Source organism: Notolepis coatsorum, assembly GCF_963971535.1.
Source record: "Notolepis coatsorum genome assembly, chromosome: 5".
Taxonomy (NCBI): domain Eukaryota; kingdom Metazoa; phylum Chordata; class Actinopteri; order Aulopiformes; family Paralepididae; genus Notolepis; species Notolepis coatsorum.
Window position 1 is genome coordinate 36,089,839 of NC_140169.1, and position 20,059 is coordinate 36,109,897.

At 42.9% G+C, this 20,059-nt stretch overlaps 1 protein-coding gene across 2 annotated transcripts in view; it reads right to left on the minus strand.

Annotated features, from left to right (window-relative positions):
* Window positions 1-1,232: 1,232 nt before the first annotated feature.
* LOC311227920 (sorting nexin-4-like) overlaps window positions 1,233-20,059 on the minus strand; it is a 69,900-nt gene continuing 51,073 nt past the window's right edge. For both annotated transcript variants that reach the window (XM_084313780.1, XM_084313781.1), the window contains 7 exons: window positions 12,994-13,055; window positions 12,641-12,706; window positions 11,751-11,840; window positions 9,776-9,875; window positions 6,456-6,601; window positions 6,082-6,196; window positions 1,233-3,847 (listed from right to left, as the gene is read on the minus strand). In XM_084313780.1, coding sequence (XP_084169906.1) covers window positions 3,800-3,847; window positions 6,082-6,196; window positions 6,456-6,601; window positions 9,776-9,875; window positions 11,751-11,840; window positions 12,641-12,706; window positions 12,994-13,055 — 627 coding nt within the window. In that variant the 3' untranslated portion in view covers window positions 1,233-3,799. The remainder of the gene's footprint in view (window positions 3,848-6,081; window positions 6,197-6,455; window positions 6,602-9,775; window positions 9,876-11,750; window positions 11,841-12,640; window positions 12,707-12,993; window positions 13,056-20,059) is intronic.

A 20,059-nucleotide genomic window follows, 5' to 3' on the forward strand; every position in this document is an offset into this window, starting at 1 on the left:
GCACAGAGTCACACTTCAGTCTTCAGAAGGTTTGATTAGTAGGATCGGCTTCTAAGAAAACCAAACCCTTGTAAAAATCCCTTGTAGTTGCATGAGTCACTCTGGGCCGTCCCCTTGGACATATAGGGTACACTGGTATGAACCTGACATGAGTCACTCTGGGCCATCCCCTCTGCCATGTAGGGTGCAATGGAATGAACCCCACCTACAGAATTTCACTGGACCCTTTCAGAGGATTTTAGTAATCCAAACTGGGTCGCGGCGGTCACTGGATTAAGTTGAACAGAGCCGATCCGTGATTCATTCATAGGAATTCATCAATTATGATTATAGACGCATGTAGATTCTTGACGGGAGGGACTGGGCAACATAATTCTCACTCAAACTCTAAATAAAAGGTTGAAGCTTAAATGTTTGCCAACACCACATGTAAACAAAGCATTTACAGCATCAAAACAATGTACATTTATTTTGAATGCCATCAAAAGGGTGAAATAACCTCCTTAATCCAATCAAATAACAACAAACACAGCATTGGGATGAACTTGGTCAAACATGTTTCAAACTTTCAATATAGATACCGGTTGATGAGTTTCAATAGATACCTATTGATCAGTTTCAAACTTTCAACAGATACCTGTTGATGAGTTTCAATAGATTGTTGATGAGTTTCAATAGATACCTGTTGATCAGTTTCAAGATACCCGTTGATCAGTTTCAATTAGGGATGCTCGATATGGCTTTTTTACCGATACCGATATACCGATATTGTCCAACTCTTAATTTCCGATACCGATATCAACAGATACCGATATATGCAGGGTTCCCCCCCCCCCCCCCCAAAAAAACGGAATAATTTCAGGTAATTACATATCTCTTGTTGTGGAATTAACACAACATTATGCATACTTTTGACAATAAATAAAATCTGAATTTGTTCTTACTTGCTTGCCTGGGTAAATAAAGGTTATAGAAATGTAAAAATAAAAATAAAAAATCTATATATTTTTTAAAACCGATACCGATATTTTCCGATATCACATTTGAATGCCAATATCGGCCGATAATATCGGACATCCCTAGTTTCAATAGATACCTGTTGATCAGTTTCAATATAGATACATATAATAATGGTTTAGAAGGCAAAATGTTCAACTATTATGCAGGTTTGATTGAGAATAGATCTGAAATCAGAGTAAATAAAAAAATTTATAAAGATAATAACAATCAAAGAAATGATATCATTATTAATGTTGTGGTACACAAGGGATGGTAGAACCAACCAATCAGGGGAAGAGAACGAGAGACACGCCCCTGTGACCGTTTGAATGTAGCATGACGACATCTTTTTCAACATTTTCTATGTTACAACATATGACTTATGTTAACAGTCCTTATCGTTAGAAATATACTCAACAGTTTCTGGACACGGACCAATCTCATTCCAGGGGTAAAATCTGTTAACGTGATAAAACTAACAACATAGAAAGTTCATATTTGCATTTCAACACTGACGTCAATATGCCATTGTGACAGTTTATGACATACAATACAACCATTTTCACTGCATGTCAGTTTGTCAGCTTGATATGAACTTTGGCTTTCTAGCCAAGACTGCGGACGGTTGCTAGTTAACGGTTAGCTAGTTAGTTTAACTAGCTAAGTTAACGTTAGCTTCTCTTATCAAGTTTTAAATGCAAATATGAACTTTATATATCGTTAGCTTATCACATCAAGTCGTTCAACCTGGAAATGGTAAATGGCTGCATTTATATAGCGCTTTTATCCAAAGCTCTTACAATTTGTTCCTCACATTTGACCCATTCACTCACACACTGACGGCAGAGAAGACCATGCAAGGTGCCAACCTGCTCATCGGGAGCAGTTAGGGGTTAAGTGTCTTGCTCAAGGACACTTCGACACGCTGCTCGGGAGGAGCGGGAATCGAAACAGTAACCTCCGGATAACCAGACGACTGCATGGAGACACCCTGTCCAATCACTGCTCCTGATAGAGGTTTTTACAAAGACAATCATTTATACATAAGGCATCTAGGATACACAATAAGGAAAATTACTCAAATATTCAAACAGCATCTATGATACATATTCCCACAGGGGGGTTAATCAAATATTAATAGCACCAGCGGGTGGCATTTCAATTCTTACTTGACCTTTGGACGCTGTGTGTGCGTGCGTGTGTGTGTGCGGCTGTGCATGCGCGCGCTCACCAAGGGAGACACCACCAACTAGCAGAGCTACTGACAGTTTGCATTAGAAATGTGCCAACACTAGTTTTGGATATAAATCCATTGCCAGGCTAAAAAACGGGATACCAGGACATTCAATTTAATCCCTGCAACGTTGTGTCGAATGATAGAAATTAATGACGGCATGGGAACTTGATTTTCTGCGACTTCCATACAGGAGAGAGGTGCTGGATTCTCTAATGAGAATTCTAATTAATTTCCCCAAGGGGATTAATAAAGGAACACTCGACTTGACGTGCCTCGACAACTAAACAAAAGAATATACTGTATCTTGATTCTTTTTTAAAGGGGAACACCAACTGAATTAATAATTCCAGTTTGGTATTTCCTATGAAGGTTCAATCAATATTAGTGGACATGAGCTACTCTCTCATAAAGCCACCAGAGTAGGTACGACTCAGACGTGTGATGTCATCAGGTATGGAGCCGCTCCATAGACAATGAATGGGATTTAGATTTTGTGGACCCACAGAATATTTTAGTTTTCCTACTCAAATGAGCTCCATTCTGGGTTCTGTACCTGTAGAATCCTAAACGTTCCCCCGGGTGCTCTCAGCGTCACCTAGACCATCTTTCCCCAAGTCATTATCTACTCTAGGGAGCAGCTTAGCTTTCTGGGTTTTGGATTTGGGAAAGAGTTTTGTTTTCGCCAATATTCTCAGACCGTCTTGGACCATAGGAATAACGTGTATGAATTAATCAATTGGGCCAAGTTCCTCTTTAAGATGCACAATGAATGGGCGAGCCAAAATGTGTTAATTTTTTTTATACCCAAATGAGCTTTATTCTATAGTAATGTTCTCAGTTCTGAAACAGAAAATGTAAAGTATCTGTATACGCGGAACATTCCCCTGAGAGCTCTCAGCTTCACCCGTTACATCTCTCCCCATTCAGCTTCAGTTCTGTTACATCTCTCCCCATTCAGCTTCAGTTCTGTTACATCTCTCCCCATTCAGCTTCAGCTCCGTTACATCTCTCCCCATTCAGCTTCGGCTCTGTTACATCTCTCCCCATTCAGCTTCAGCTCTGTTACATCTCTCCCCATTCAGCTTCAGCTCTGTTACATCTCTCCCCATTCACTCTCCGTGGATTTGGGAGAGAGTTGCTCACGTTTACTAACATAATTTGGACCGTAGGAGTAAATATCAGACATAGTTCCCCTTTAATGAACATCCCACGAGGAAGGACTGAGTGGTGATTTGAGTCAGAAACCTGGCTTGAGTAGGTAGCTGTAGCACAGTGCTGATATCATCAAGACACTCAACTGAACAGACACAGAAACTCCACAAATATTGACACAATGACTGTATGTTTGTGTGTGTGTGTCCGTCCATTTCAGTAGCTTTCAGTCAGAGTTACAAACAGAAGGAAAGGTGGGTCTGATTTCCCACGATCCTCTTCTGAAAGGACTTCAGTAAGACGATTGGCTGGCAGAGTTCTGGGCCGGTGTGGTCCGATCTGCTTGGTCTATTTGGCTGGGGGAGGGGGGGGGGGGGGGGGGGGGGGAGTTCGGTGAGCCCGATTGGCTGCTCACATCTTGTTGAAACACTCTTTGGCATTGGACCACACTTGGATTCCCTGTGTGAGAGAGAGAGAAAAGAAACAAAGAAAGAAAGAAAGAAAGGAGAGAGGGAGATAACCCAGTCAGACTTGATTTTACAACCTGGCAGAGTTTACTTCCATAATTTGTACTAAACCACATGGCAGCGAAGAGCAATCAAACATGTCTTTTTGTCAGTTTGTGCCCAGAGGTGGTTTTAGTGGTTAAGACCCTGTTACTCTGTAGGCTCCCGTCAGAACCTTCTCTCTGTGTCTCTCTATTCTGTCTGCCTCTCAGCATTCCTACTGTCTCCATAAATAACCTTCTCTCTGTGTCTCCTCTACTCCGTCTCCCGCTCAGCCTTCCTAATGTCTCAATAAAGAACCTTCTCTCATGTGTCTCCCCTACTCCGTCTGCCTCTCAGCCATCTTACTGTCTCAATAAAGAACCTTCTCTCCTGTGTCTCCCCTACTCTGTCTCCCTCTCAGCCATCTTACTGTGAATGAATGAATGAATGAAAACTTTATTTAACAGATTGCAGAATGGGTACAATACAGTACGGCTCAATACACACAATTGTTAAGGGGATGCAGACCAGAGAAAGACGTTCGTCTTGTTTACATCAGGGTCCCCCATTTTCAATTCATAGTGTCTCAATAAAGAACCTTCTCTCCTGTGTCTCCCCTACTCTGTCTGCCTCTCAGCCCAAATACTGGTGTCATAGAATATAATAACCACTCTAACTCCCTCCCTCAGCTTTCCCACTCTCAGTAGAATAGAATAGCCAGCCTTACAACTGTCTCAATAGAGAAATAACACTAGAGTAGGGCTGCAGGATTTTGGGAAATAATGTAATTGCGATTTTTTTATTTTTTATTTAATTTTTTGTATACTTCTTACACATGTTGATCTACATGTTAACTATTACCTTCTTACACATGTTGATCTACATGTTAACTATTACCTTCTTGCACATGTTGATCTACATGTTAACTATTACCTTCTTAAGGCCTCTGCATGCTACAGAAACTTCAAAGCAACTGCAACACAACATCGACAAAGCAACAGTGTTTTAGACACTCTGCCTTTATGCTTCTGCAACATCGACGCGCAAAGTTAGTTTAACTAAAGTTAGTTTAGGTTCGTGTTAACGTTAGATAATGTACAAAAGAAACATATTTCCGGTGATTTTAGACGTCGCTCTTTTATTTTGAAAACCCCCGACCGGAAGTGTTATAGTCTCTGTTGCTAGCAGCTTAACTTTCTGTGCTTTTCAAGCTAACGTTACCGTAACATCATTAGTTTCCAATGGAGAGGACCTCGGCTCACATGCAGCTCAAACTACCTATTGGAATAAATTAATTGATTGATGTTTAAGTTGTCCCTGTGTGTGTCCAGTCATTTCGACTAGGAAACGTTGTATTTAACGTTACCTCAGGACGGATACCATTGTATTTACTTGGTTAGCTATGTAGCTAATGTGGATAGCATTTTGAATAGACCCAATGCTAGCTGGCTGGCTACAGCTTTATTTACTAAATTATGGAGGCTTTTTAATCGTCAAGGTAAGAGAGGATTTGTCATGATCAACTGAAGGCGTATGCTATGGAACAATATGTGCTTGGGTTTTCAGAAAAAGGCGAGCTATGTGACGCTAATTATTTAGCGTCAACGCTGGCTACAACAATGGAGGATGTTATTCTCTGCGGGACTAATATTATTCTATGACAGCCCCGCCCCCATTCGCTAACCAACCAATCACTGCTACGCAATATCAACGCAACGGTTGTTTAGGTTAGATTTGGGGGACATGTACGCAACGTCCAAGCAACACAGTCTACAAGACCCTCTAAAACAACCGCGCTGAAATCGCGCCGATGTTGTGTTGCAGTTGCTCTGAAGTTTCTGTAGCATGCAGAGGCCTTTACACACGATCTACATGTTAACTATTACCTTCTGTTGATCTACATGTTAAATATTACCTTCTTACACATGATGATCTACATTTTAACTATTACCTTACACATGTTGATCTGCATATTAACTATTACCTTCTGTTGATCTACATGTTAACTATTACCTTCTTACACATGTTGATCTACATGTTAACTATTACCTTCTTACACATGATCTACATGTTAACTATTACCTTCTGTTAATCTACATGTTAACTATTACCTTCTTACACATGTTGATCTGCATGTTAACTATTACCTTCTGTTGATCTGCATGTTAACTATTACCTTCTGTTGATCTACATGTTAACTATTACCTTCTTACACATGCTGATCTGCATAATGGCGTAGCTGATCAGAGCTTCTCTCAGATCCTTATCCTTTTGTTCTTTAAAGCGCTCCAAGTCCTCCCACGCTGTACGCACAAACTCTCTAAAGAGGGAGTGAGAGAGGGAGAGAGAAGTGGGAGGGAGAGAGAGTGGCTGTGGTTACATGGATATTTCCTCCACCTGCTGAAATCATTAACACTGGACTTGTCATGCCTTCACGTCACATCAAAGATCTTAGACGTTACCTCCACATGGGGCAAACATGCACAGAAAGAATATATTGATCCCAACCAGAGAGAAGAACTAAATCGATTATCAAAGGTTTGTGTGTACCTTTGTGTGTGTGTGTATGTATGTCTTACATGCACTCGCGGTTCTTGTCTTTGATGGTCTCCTCTCCCTCCTGGATGCTGAGCTCTAGAGCCTGTAGTCTGGTCTCTCTCTGCTCTGAGCTCTCCTGACCAAACAGCTTACTGGTCATCCCCTTCAGACTGAAGACACGCACCGTCTAGAGAGAGACACACACACAGCTTACTGGTCATTCCTTACAGACTGAAAAAAAAAAAAAACACACACTGGTCATTCCTTACAGACTGAACACAAGCACTGTCTAGACACACACACACACACACACACACACACACACACACACACACACACACACACACACACACACAGTCAAAGAGATGCAAGTTACACACACAGTATCACACAAGCAGGAATGCACACATACACACAGTTCAATTTCACCGACTCACTTGACATTTTGATTAACCTTTTGGAAACGATTATGGAAAACAAACTGACTAATGATGGTGTTGTTTGTGTGTGTGTGCATATGTGTGAGTGTGTATGAATGTGTGTGTGTATGGATGTGTGTGTGTGTGTGTGTGTATATGTGTGCGTGTGTGTGTATGAATGTGTGTGCGTGGGTGTGTGTGTGTGTGTGTGTATAACTGTGTGTCCTACTCCTTGTATGTCTATGTGTGTATACGTATGTGTGTAGATGGCAGTGTTAATTTTGTCAAAAAAGATTATGACTAAATATGGTCGTCAACAAAGCTTTTCCCCCTGACTAAATCTAGACTAAAACAAAAAAGACTAAATCGAGACTAAAACTGACTAAGACTAAAATGAAGGTGACTAAATATGATGAAAACGAAAAAGGAGCATTTGACACATGACTTAAGAGGTCCCCACATGGCGAGCGATTTTAGCCAGGCGAGCGATTTTTTTAGCGAGCCGACCAACAGAATTGTATCGCCTCCATTGTTATGAATGAGAGAACACACACAGCAGGAGATTTTGAAGCGATGGTCGGCAAGCTATTTCTGTCGCCTCGCTAAATATCGCCTCAATCCTATTTTTTGAGGCGACGGCACAAGGACAATGAGGAAATAACATGACTTCTACAGTAGAAGTAGTACAGACGTTCTACTGGTGTATCATTTGTACACCTTTAATGTATCAATACATTCATTGATCAATAGCCTACGTATTATTACCATGCTACTTATGTTCATTATTATTAACGGGAACAATTTAAATAAATAACGTTAGTTTGAGAAGCTATAGTGGCCGCTTGTCATTAACTAATAAATGAACAATGCGCCACGATGCACCTAGTGTTTTAATACTCGGGTAACAAAAGAAGTTGTGGATGTTGAGTTTAATGTCCAGGCTGCAGCTGATGTAGTTTGTAAGGTTTATTGTCCAAAGAAAATGATGGTTGAGAACAAAACAGTTTGCGTCTTCCGTTAAAAAAAACACTCTTTCAGCAGCTGCATAACAATACTTGTCCAATCGGTGGTAATGAACGTATCGTAGCGATCAGGCATGCAGTAATGTCAGGAAGAATGAGGAGAGGTTGTATTCGTATAGTGGTTTAATTCCAGCTCAATATGGGTTTTACAGGTTAATAATACTCCCTCGTAACGCACAACACAGCTACCTGCTATTAAATACGCTCGCTTCACAACAACATAACGGGTCCGTCCTCCTATATCTCCCGGGGGGAAGCAAATAACCACACCCCCAGCTAGACAGAGCAACGGTCGCCCCTGGTGTGGAGGGGCAAGCGATTGTCGTTGAGCAACAGGCGATTGCATCGCCAGGCGACGTCGGTCGCCCGCCGTGTGCAGACCACTTAAGACTAAAACTATTGGTTTGATTATGTCTTATGGTGTATATATGTGGAGCACTTCTATGCTCTATATGTATATATATATTATTTTTGTACAACCAGAGGTCATGGCTGCTTCACATGGGTTGTGGGGTAGTTAACACTTTGATTGCCCAACCTGAGTTTACCCCCCGCAGGTTGAATGCCCATCACGAGAATATTAGTTTTTTCCTCGTTTTTTTTAAATTTATTAGCGATCTGAATTCATATTTCATCAACCGAGTCTACCGTTGGAAAATCAGCCACACCAGGCGCTCAGATGTGAAAAAAGCGCCCCCTATCGTCTCCCAGATGGTAATGCACGCTTTTGGATTGGACTCAATGAAAATGAATGAGAAAAAAAGACCCAGACTCCACATTTGACTTCTCACTCATGTAACCGGGGTCGATCAGCTTCACTCTGGAGCCTCAGAGCAGCGGGGATTATGTGTTTTTACAGTATAAAAGGATCGATTTTTTCGAATGGCGATCAGGAATTGGAATAATCCATTTGGATACCATCTGATCTCAGGTAAGGAATCTATGTTACCAGTCTTAGGATAATCAGACCCGTTTTCACGGAGATATAAGAGTTTCCCATATGTGTCCCCCAGGCTGTTTGACTGTGCGAGCGGTCAGGAACTAGGAGAATCAGCTCGCGGCACAAGCGTGCATGCGTACACATATACTATCGATAATCTAGTGTTTATTTGAAAACGATTCATAAATAGGCCGAAAAATGACAACGTTCTAGAATATTCCAGTAAAGGGCAATTATCATGGAATGTCTTATTCTTTCCGTGAAAACGAGTGCTTTTCAAAATACTAGAAAACGGAAATGAACCGATAAAAAAACAATCTGCTTCAACAATGTTGACTGGAAAATGAGTCTTTGATAAGCGACGGGCAGATTAGACACATAGCCATAATTTAAAACATAGATTAGGCGATATTAACGTTAACATTGGAGTGGTGCTGGGCATTCAAGGGGGTAAAAAGGAAAACACGGCCGGCATTCAAAGTGTTAAGAGCTCAATTCATCAGAGGTTTCCTTTACTCCAGCTGCTGCTGTCAACGCCATCCAGAGGAGGAGATCCTTACTACTTCCTTTTCCTGTGATTTGAACAATAGATACTCGCGTGCGCCGCTTGTAATTCAAGGCATCATCCAGATCACCTCGGGACAGGCAGCATTACAAGCCACCTTCTAGGGGAAGTGGAGCAGTCGGCACAAGCTACATTTATTCCACTGACTGGAGACCACTGGACCTCGGTAAGCAACCGCAACTACTTCGGTGTGACAGCACACCTGTCGTTGGCTTTAGATGTGCTGAAAACAGACTGTGGAGGGCATTTTGCTGAAGCATGCGCTGAACGGTTTCTTCAAGTTCCAAAGGAGAGGGAGATTACCCCAAAATACACCTAAATACTAGTATTCTAAACGTGTGATTAATCATGAATAATCACAGCTTATTATTGTGTGTGTTGTACGCGCGTGCGTGTGTGTGTGTGTGTGTCTCACCCCAGTCACCATCTCTTCTCTCTGCTGTTTCTTGCTAGCGAGGTCCTGAGCTGCCATCTCCAGCTCATACTGGCTTAACTCATGCTTCTTACACACCGACCTGTTAAAACACACTCTCCATCAGGTCCAAAATCCCAGTAGAATCTCAACGGTTAGGTAGAGTCTGACCCTGGCCGAGGTCTTAACCCTTGAGGCCAGTTAGGTCTGTGGTGGCAAACCTGTTTCCCCTATATATCTACACAAAAGCCTACACATTATCAACATATATAAGTAAGTCTCTGTTTCTGTATTTCTGTCCATGACGACACATTTCACAACCCGCTGACACACCGCTCCTCACACACGTACACACAAGTCACGTACACACAAAAGTCACGTACACATAAAGGTCAGTCATCGTCACCTAGCTCCACACAGAAAAGTACATAAACTAATTTCTCAGTAAAGCGAAAGCTAAGGTCACACACACACACACACACACACACACACACACACACACACACACACACACACACACACACACACACACACACACACACACACACACACACACACACACACACACACACACACACACACACACACACACACACACACACACACACACACACACACACACACTTAGGATTAGTAGGTAGGATGTTTTAATTTTTGAGAGCTGTGATGGTAATTGAGGAATAAACTTCCTCAAGCAAGTTTGACCAGTTGAATCCTGTGTTCTGAAGTATTTTCCTGTATTGTGATACTTATAATCTAAAGTATAGTTATTGAAATATAGCATAGCCATAGGTCGAGTCTGACCCATACATGTCAACAGAAGCGCATGTTTGTGTGTAGTTGTTTTTCTTCCAACATGGCTGCCTGAAAACCTCCTTGAAATGGAATCGGGACCTCGTGATTTGAAATGGAATCAGGACCTCGTGATTTGAAATGGAATAGGGTAAATCGCTGCCAACACCCAGCCCTGTTTGGAATACCTCTATGACAAGTGGGAACCTGAGCATAAAGCGACGAGATGTTTTTAAAAGGTCTGAGACAGTAAGTACACACTTCAGTACCGACACTGGGACTTGGTTTGGGGATTTACACCAAGTGATGAGTAGTTATGGTGAATGTCACAAGAACGTCAGGGTTCCCACAGAAAGTGCAAAATTAAATTCAAGGACTTTTCCAAGCACATTAAGGGCATTTAAAAGGATACAATTCACTTTTAAATGCTGTATCTTTATAGAAAAAAATCTGATTAAATATTTATGGCTTAAAACCAATTCCCGACAATTAGTTACACTTTAAATAAAATTATTAAATGTCTTGATTTAGAACAATTTGATCATGGATGAACAAAACTTTCAATGTGAATAGTTGATTTGAATTTCAAGGACTTTTTAAGCACCTTGTAATTTCTTTTGTTGTTTTCAAGGAATTCCAGGCCTTGACTTTTTTTTTGTAAAGAATCAAGCACTTTAAGCACTTCAAGGACCTTGTGCGAACCCCGTCACATGAACATCACATACAAGGTTTTCTGTCCCTCTCTGCCTGTTACGTGATGTCCACACAATATGCAGGGAGCTCCACAATGTTTGGGTATATAAAGCCATAATTGGAGATTGACCAATGTATCTGTTGGAGTGGACGTCTAAGGTAAATGTTCCAATGATTGTCACACTTAAAGCACCTAGAGTTTTAGCTTCTGTGCTCCTGAGACATGGAACATCATGCTACAAACTCTAAAACTAAATACTTTGGTATCCATTTGGTTAGTTAAATCCTTGATCACCAACCATTGCACCATCATTTGTAATTATTTTAATTGTACACTTATTGTCTAATGTATTGTTTATTGTATATGCATTGTATATAATATGTATGTATTATGTTTGTATGCACGACGTCATTGAAAATGATGGCTTGCCCTCAATGAATTTTCGAGTTGAAATAAAGATTGAATGAATGAATGTTACACGCACACACACACCTGAGAGCGTCGGTGTAGAAGAGGTATTCCTTTAGTTGGTCAGCGTAGTGTTCCTCTTCCTCTAGGATGTCATCTACTGATGCAGCATGCCTACACACACACACAAACACAAAGTATTTATTACTATGCAGTAGGGCTGTCCCCGACGCTTGAAGCCTTTTTACAACGCATCCGCGTTTCCGGGTTCCCGCTTTGCGCTCTGATTGGCCAGGTCATGTGACATGAGCGCCAATCGTGGGACGGCAAGTTTCTACACTGGTTAAGCTTAGGCACTCTTTCGAAGTTGGTTAAGGTTAGAGTTTGTCTTAGAGCATGGCGATAGAACGCCAGGTAGTTTGCAGGCTGTTCGACGCGGAAATGGGCAAACACGCTATTGGGCGCACATGTCACATGACCTGGCCAATCAGAGCGCCGGAAACGCGGATGCGTTGTAAAAAGGCTACACGCGTCCCCGACTAAGGATTTGGATAGTTGACTATGATTGGGCAAAATGTGCTATTAGTCAAAAAAAAGAAAAAAGAAAGTATAATATTTTTATTTTTTTTACTTTATCATTCCATTTGGGCTGTGGGGGTGCTTAATGTCTGAAAGAGTCGACTGAAGGCTTGTTGTCCTCTGCAAAAGCATGCAATTGGTCCACTGATGGATACATCTTGATATTTGTCTAGTCTAGTGTGTTCATTAGACGGGTGAAATCCTCTTTCAGTGCCTCTGTGCCTGTTTTCGTAGGCAGTTAGCCTCTGGTATGCGTGCCATTAGCGTTAGCCACGCATCTAGGCCTCTTTTATTTTTGACTCCTTTCGACCGATTAGTCGACTAATCGACTAATCAGGGTCAGTCCTACTATGCAGTGTGTGTGCATCATGTTTGTGTGTGTGTTAATTACTTACGTGTCCATATGGTGTCCAGCACTTTGGAGTCCGTCTCCCATCTCTTTCTCTATAGCGCTCCACTCACTGGACAAATACACACAAAACACCTTGACCTGAAGCCCACAGATGTCCTTATGCACTGAGACACATACACCTTGTTATCAACTGGTAAGACACATGGCTATACACCTTCTTATCAACCGTCAAAGGAAGCTTTACCACTGAAAGGCCGATCTGGTTATGCAGGTTGAAAGCAATGGGGGCGCTGGGCTGGCAGCTTAACGTGCTTCATTAAACGTGCCTGAAGAATCAGCCTGTGACCAACTAGTGACGGCGTGTCAGTCTCACCACAGTCTCACCATTCCTCTTACCTGAACACTCTGCCGTAGTTGCCATGGACTTTGTAAACCCCATACAGTCTGTCTGCAACTTTCTAGAGACAGACAGAAAGACAGACAGGCAGTCAGGCAGTGGCATAGGACATATTCGATGACCCAAGAACAAAACCTCCTATCTGCATTAAAAAAAAAAAAAAGTGTCTGCACTTCGCGAAGCACTAATACCTGGTCGGTATTGTTAACACATAGTTATTTGATATACGGTCTTATATTCACTTCTTAGATTTTAGACAGACAGCTGTTATTCGACTCAGGTACCCCAAAATGAATGGAAGTGAATGAGGGAGCCTGGACACCTGGGAGGATTGGTAGCTGACAGCGGACGACAGTGACAGCAGTGGTCACTAGCTTACTTGTAGTAGGTGATCTTAGATGGAGGTTAAGACTGCCAAGACTTGATAAGTGCTACTAAAGTGAAATGTCCCTTTAACCCTTCGGTTATCCTTGGGGTCAATTTGACCCCATTCAATGTTTAACGTATCTAAATAAATGGTTGATATTTGTTTTGCTTATTATTTCATGACTTTTCCTAATTTAATGAGGACAAATGGGTAAACATAACATTAACATGATAAATGTCCTGTACACACATTGTATGCATCGGTGTTCCTTGGGCCTAAAAAAAAGAATGTTTGGTTCCGGTTGCCGACCGACCCTGCCGATTTAGGTGCGACCCAATTTATTTGATGAGTAAAAAAAAAAAAAAATACATGTAGTTTTATTTTTATTTTTTATAAAGTTTCATACAAATCTTAGTCAAACCATTAGTATTATGGATATTAAACATGCTGGCAGAGTACATGCATCCATGTTGTTGTGAACATTTGAATTAAATAAAGAAATTCCCTATCCATTAGGGGTGCACCGATATATCATTCAGTCAAGCAACCTGCACACACAAGCTACTGCATCAAAGTTACTACTTATGATTAACAACGGCATTCGTTTTGTGGCATTAACGTTATATAGTTACACGTTCAATAACATCAGCAAATTTTACCCGAACATAGCAAGCATTACTCATTCATATCTCTCACTTCCTTCCTTTGCTCAGAGAGCCTGTACTGAATTGTACCCATTCTGCAATCTGTTAATAAAGTTTTCAATAAGACAAATGTATAGAAAAGCTTTTATTATAACATTCGTTGCAGTAAAATCATTATGCCTCGTTTGGTCATCCTGCAGAGCGCTGGTACTCGTGGCCGGCGGGGAGCTAAAGTTATTAGCGCCGGGGGGGGGGGGGGGGGCGGAGCTAGGCGATCATGGAGTAGACGTGTTTCACGTGAGCTCCCCTCTATCGTGCGAAATATACTTTTCTCCCCATTAGTCTTTATTTTATTTTTATTTGTTATTTGTCTGCTTGTTGAGTCGTCGAGTTTCAACTACTGTCGTCGACTTTTTTCAACTTTCTGCGATGTCGGTGGTGGAGACCAGATCCATGAGCGCCCCAGCCAGCAAACTGCCACCGGGCCTGACCGCGCCGTCGCCCGGTATCAATGAGATAAGCGAAGCTGTACTCTCGGTCATGACCAAACTCCATGCAGACTTTGAGACACGCTTCGCTGAAACACAAAGAAAAGTGCAGGCGGAATTTTTTGATAACCTTCATCGAGAGATGTCAGAGAAAATTAGGTTGGCGGTAGACCCGTTGAGACAAGATGTAGTCGCTGCACGTCGTCTCCTCGGCTAATGCTAACGAACTAGCCATGCTAACGACAGAGGTCTCACTACAAGGCGAGAGGATGGCGGGTCTGGAGACCTCCCTGCTGGCTAGGCAGGCTGAAGTTGCCAAACTACAGTCGGTAATTGTGGAAATGCAGTCCCGGGAGAGACGCTACAACATCAGGATTGTTGGTGTACCGGAGGGCAACGAGGGAGGCCGTCTATCGGAGACCATGCCGGAATTGCTGCAGGAAATACTGGGGAAAGATGTCCTCCCCACCCCTCCCGTATGTGAGTCGGCCTACAGAGCGGGCAGGACCAGTCCTGGAGTGAACAAAGAGCCGAGGCCCATCATTGTCAAGCTGAACAGGCTTCAGCAGAGGGAACTCATCATGCGGTCGGCCCGTGCCAGAAGGGGTAAACTTAGTCTTGGCGATCACAAAGTGGCCATTTTCGAAGACTTTACGCCGGAGGTTCAAGCACAGAGAGGCGAATACAAAGTGGTCATGTCCAGGCTATGGAAACTAGGCCTGAGGCCTACGCTATTCGCTCCCACGAAATTATCTGTGCTGGGTAAGGACGATGATCGGCGTTCATTTTGGTCGTTGGCTAAAGCGAAGGAATATCTCGAGGGGATAGCGGAGACTGTAGCTTAATATCTATGTCGGGTGAGTGACTTGGCGATGTGGGCCTGAATACATTGATAGGGCCGACTACTCACAAATGCTTGCTGTCATGCCCAGACATGCTAAAGGCCCTCCCATAGTCGAGCAGACTGTACACAGAGCAGACTCCGCGGAGGTCCGCGCGGACTCTTTGAGCTTTGATCTCAGCGGACAGCAGACCCACAGCAGTGTCCAAGTGCGAAGCTCCTATTTTCTGACACGCGGACGTCCGCGCCGCTGACTTGGTGTCACACAAAACGCTGCTCGGCGTTTTGGTTGACATCGAACTGCATTTAATGTGACGCCGATCTGCATTTTACTCTGACCACTCGCTCCGTGCCAAGAGAGATGTTTGAATGGCTTTTCTAAATGAAGTGTGTAAAATTGCCAGTTTTATTTCGAAATATTGGAAACGGAGATAACATAGAATGTTATCTCCGTTTCCAATATTTTGAAATAAAACTGGTTCTTTTATTTCATGCAATGCGTGTTTGTCATTTCAGCACCACGCGCTGTCCACCTCAAGCCTATACATCGCTGCCTATATACCTGTTATTCAAGTGCGTAAAACTGCCCGTTTTATTATCGAAATATTGGAAACGGAGATAACACTCTTTATTTTGACATCGGATGACGACGACATGACAGAAGTTGAACAGCGTGGGGACAATTGTGTAAACTGGCGCGTGACATGTAGGAAATTGGTCCATGGAGGTCCGCTCGACTATGAAAGCTCAAAGAGTCCAGTGGACCTCCGCTGAGTCCAGTCCGCTCAACTATGGGAGGGCCTTAACTGTCCACTGCCCATCCAAACTAGCGGGGCTTCCCAATGACATCTGTTACTTGCTAATGCTGACCTCATGGTCGTACTTGTGTGTCGCCTCTATGAAAGCTAGCGAGCTAGCTGAACAATGTACATAACAGATTCTAACGTGCTAGCCGGATTCATCACTAGCTTACGCGCTAGCCTCGGGCTAGCTAGCAGGCTGTGTCTATCGCCTGCGCCGAGACATTCGAGACCCGTTAATGTTTACGTATTTTGGTTGTTGTTGCTGTTTAAGTGACATCGGTTTGCACAATTCAACAGTGATCGGGTCCTTAACTAACTTCTTGTATGCTTTTATTTTTATATCCAGGCTGTTTTGAGCTTTGGGCTCCAGTAGTAGAAGGTCGGTTGAATATATATATACAATATATGATAACAGGTTGTGTCAGGTATAGCTTATTACTATCCCCGGGTTAATGAAGGTGTTTAATTCTATTCTTACATAGGTTATGTCATTCCAGCCGTTGTGCCTGATCAGAGGGGCTGTTACATGTGTGCACTTTGACCATAACCCCCTTTTTTCCCTTTCTTCTTATTGTCGATGTTTAAATGACATCTGTTTGCGCAATTTACCTGTGATCCGATCCTGCCTTAGACTATCTGCTGGTATGCTTTAATTTTCCTTTATCCATTTATGCTATAACATTGCGACATTAATACGCAGATGCGGAAGTAGATGGTGACAGGGTTGATGTTGAGTTATTATATAATAATGGCTATTTTTTCCATTATAGTTGTCTCATGTTAGGGCCAAGGCTCACAGTGGTTTTCGACCGATATCTTTATTGCATTTAATTTTTATTTGTGTTTATTGGACTAGTGGGGGTTTAATCAGGGGTTTATCTAGAGGGGGGTCAGAGTGGAGAGCGTCTTATTGGATCCATGACTCCAGTGGGAAATGATAGGAAGATGACCATCCTTAGTGGATGGGGCATAGGGAGGGGATTGGAGAGTGGGTATAGGAGGGTTTATAATAGGACGGGTGGGTTAGGGTTTAGAGTAGAAGGAGGGGGGGTTGTAACTGGGGTGGTATTTTTCTGTGTTTTATGTACTGTTGTCTTATATGTGTGTAATTGTTCCTCCTCTGAACTCCTGGGATTGACCGTCTGGGCCCGCCTGGATCAGCGCCTCTGTACTCAGCCTGGCTGCACTGGTATGTTCTCTACGCATTTAGACAAACTCGACCATGGCTAAATTGAATATTTTAATTTGGAACGCAGGGGGTCTTAACGCCCCACACAAGCGTGCCAGTGTCCTTTGGTTATTGAAGAGAAGAAATATTGACATTGCTCTCCTTAGTGAGACGCATTTATTGGTGGGGGATGTGTCAAGGCTAGCAAATCGACAATATCACGTTATCTCCTCATCCTCAGCCGATGATAAGACGAAAGGAGTCGTCATAGTTACAAGACGTAACCTTGATATCAAAGTCCTGGATGTGTGGTCGGACACGGAGGGAAGGATTACTATAGCAAAAGTTGAGTTCTCTCATAGGAAGATGGCAATAATAGCATTGTATGCCCCTAACACATTTGATTCAGCGTTCTATAATACAATCACGAAGAATATGTTGGAACTTACTGGATACGCTCTCATTGTGGGTGGTGATTTTAATGCGTGCTGGGATACGGAGATGGATAGGTCCGGGTCCTCTGAAACAAGCGACCAAAAACAGTCCTCTAAGGCCCTCAGGATGTGGGCCCAGGACACGGGGCTCGCAGACCTATGGCGCTTATCCAATCCCACCCTCAAGGATTATTCTCACCTGTCAGCCAGACACAAAACCTTCTCTCGAATAGACTATGCATTCGCGTCCCCTAATATGTTTGATAGTTTCAACGTCTCATTGGTTCCCCTGGCTCTCTCGGACCACAAGGGGATTTTCCTTGTGGCAACCTTTGGCAGGCTCTCCACGAGAGCTCCCAGGTAGCGTTTTAACTCAACCTTATTAAAGAACGATGATTTCTGTTCCGAGTTCAGGAGTAAACTAGCTGAATTCTTGCAGATCAATGTTGGCACGGTCGATGACCCCAGGGTCCTATGGAACGCATTGAAAGGATTTATCAGGGGTCATGTCACACTTTTCGCCTCCAATTTGCGTAAATCCCGGTCAAAAAAACTAGAAGGACTGGAAACATTATATGCGGACCTATACGCATCTTTGCAAACTAACTATAGTGAACGACTAAACACACAACGTAAGATAGTCAAGAAAGAAATAAACTCCATACTTAAACAACAGTCCGAGTTCTTGATACATAGGACAAGGCAAAATTACTACTTTCACGGCTCCAGGCCTAGCCATCTATTGGCAATGAAAATACGCTCAAATGATAATTTCTCAGATATCCCCTCGATCAAGACGAGACAGGGTACAGTCACTACTGATTCGAAAAAGATCAACAACACTTTTAAAGAGTTTTACTCGCAGTTATATAGCTCAGAGGTTAATCTCGACGACTCTAAATTTGAATCGTTCATTGGCGGGCTTGAGATACCCCACATTTCTGAGGAAGAGGCTAAGGAACTGGGGAAACCGATCACTCTTATGGAACTAAGGGAGACGATTGCTGAAATGCAGAGGGGTAAGGCACCAGGCTGGGATGGTATTCCACCCGAGGTGTATTTAGCTTTCTGGGACCAACTGGGTCCATTGATGCTCGATATGATCAATTACGCTATCGAACAAGGGGAGTTCTCAAGAGATGTCAACATGGCGTTGATTTCTTTACTTCTCAAGAAGGACAAAGATCCCAATGATTGTGGTAGCTATAGGCCCTTGAGTCTTCTTGGGGCCGATTTAAAAGTGTTTGCCAAGGTGCTGGCCCGCCGCCTGCAGAGATTTATGACGGTATTGGTACACTGCGATCAAACTGGTTTTATCCCGGGGCGCCTGGCTGCAGATAATCTTAGGAGGCTGTTGCATGTAGTCGATAACAGTAAAGACAATACAGCTCCGTCCACTGTTCTGTCTTTGGATGCCATGAAGGCGTTTGACAGACTAGAATGGTCATACCTGTGGAAGGTACTTGAGGTCATGGGTCTTGGAAAGAATTTTATTCATATGATTAAAGTCCTGTATGCCTCGCCGTCGGCAATGATACTGACAGGCAAAAACTGTTCCACACTTTTCCCAGTCTCCAGATCTTCTAGACAGGGTTGTCCTCTGAGCCCAGGACTATTCGCGCTTTCCCTCGAACCATTGGCCCAATTTATTAGGCAATCGGAGGACATCGTCCCCATAATGATCAATAATACACCACACAAAATTGCTCTCTATGCGGATGACCTACTGATTTTTATGGATGACCCTTCCCGGTCGGCCACAAAATGATTGGGAATAATCGACGACTTTGGTAAATTGTCAGGCTTTACGATTAACTGGAACAAATCAGCCTGCCTACCTCTTAATGAGCTGGCCAAGGCGGTGCGACTACCAGCTGATATCCCCATAGTGGAACATTTTAAATACTTAGGTATAGAGATATTCCCCACGCTGAGTCAAACTACTAAGTACAACTTAACGGGTACTTATGATAAAATACGCCAGGATCTAGACAGATGGTCGTCCCTTCCTAACTCCTTACAAGACCGAGCTTCCATAATCAAAATGAACGTCCTGCCTAGGATACATTTTGTTAGCTCAATGCTCCCCCTGCCCCCTCCAATAGACCACTGGCGCAAGGTACAATCGATGGTATCTAAGTTTATCTGGAATAACAAACGCCCGAGAATCAAAAGAGCTACTACTCAACGTAGAAAACAAGATGGGGGCCTCGCAATCCCTGATTTTAAGCTTTATTTCTGGTCCTTCTCACTGAGACCTCTGATGTGCTGGCTAGACCCTGTAGATGCAGTATCTTGGCGCTCCTTAGAAGCGGCGGCG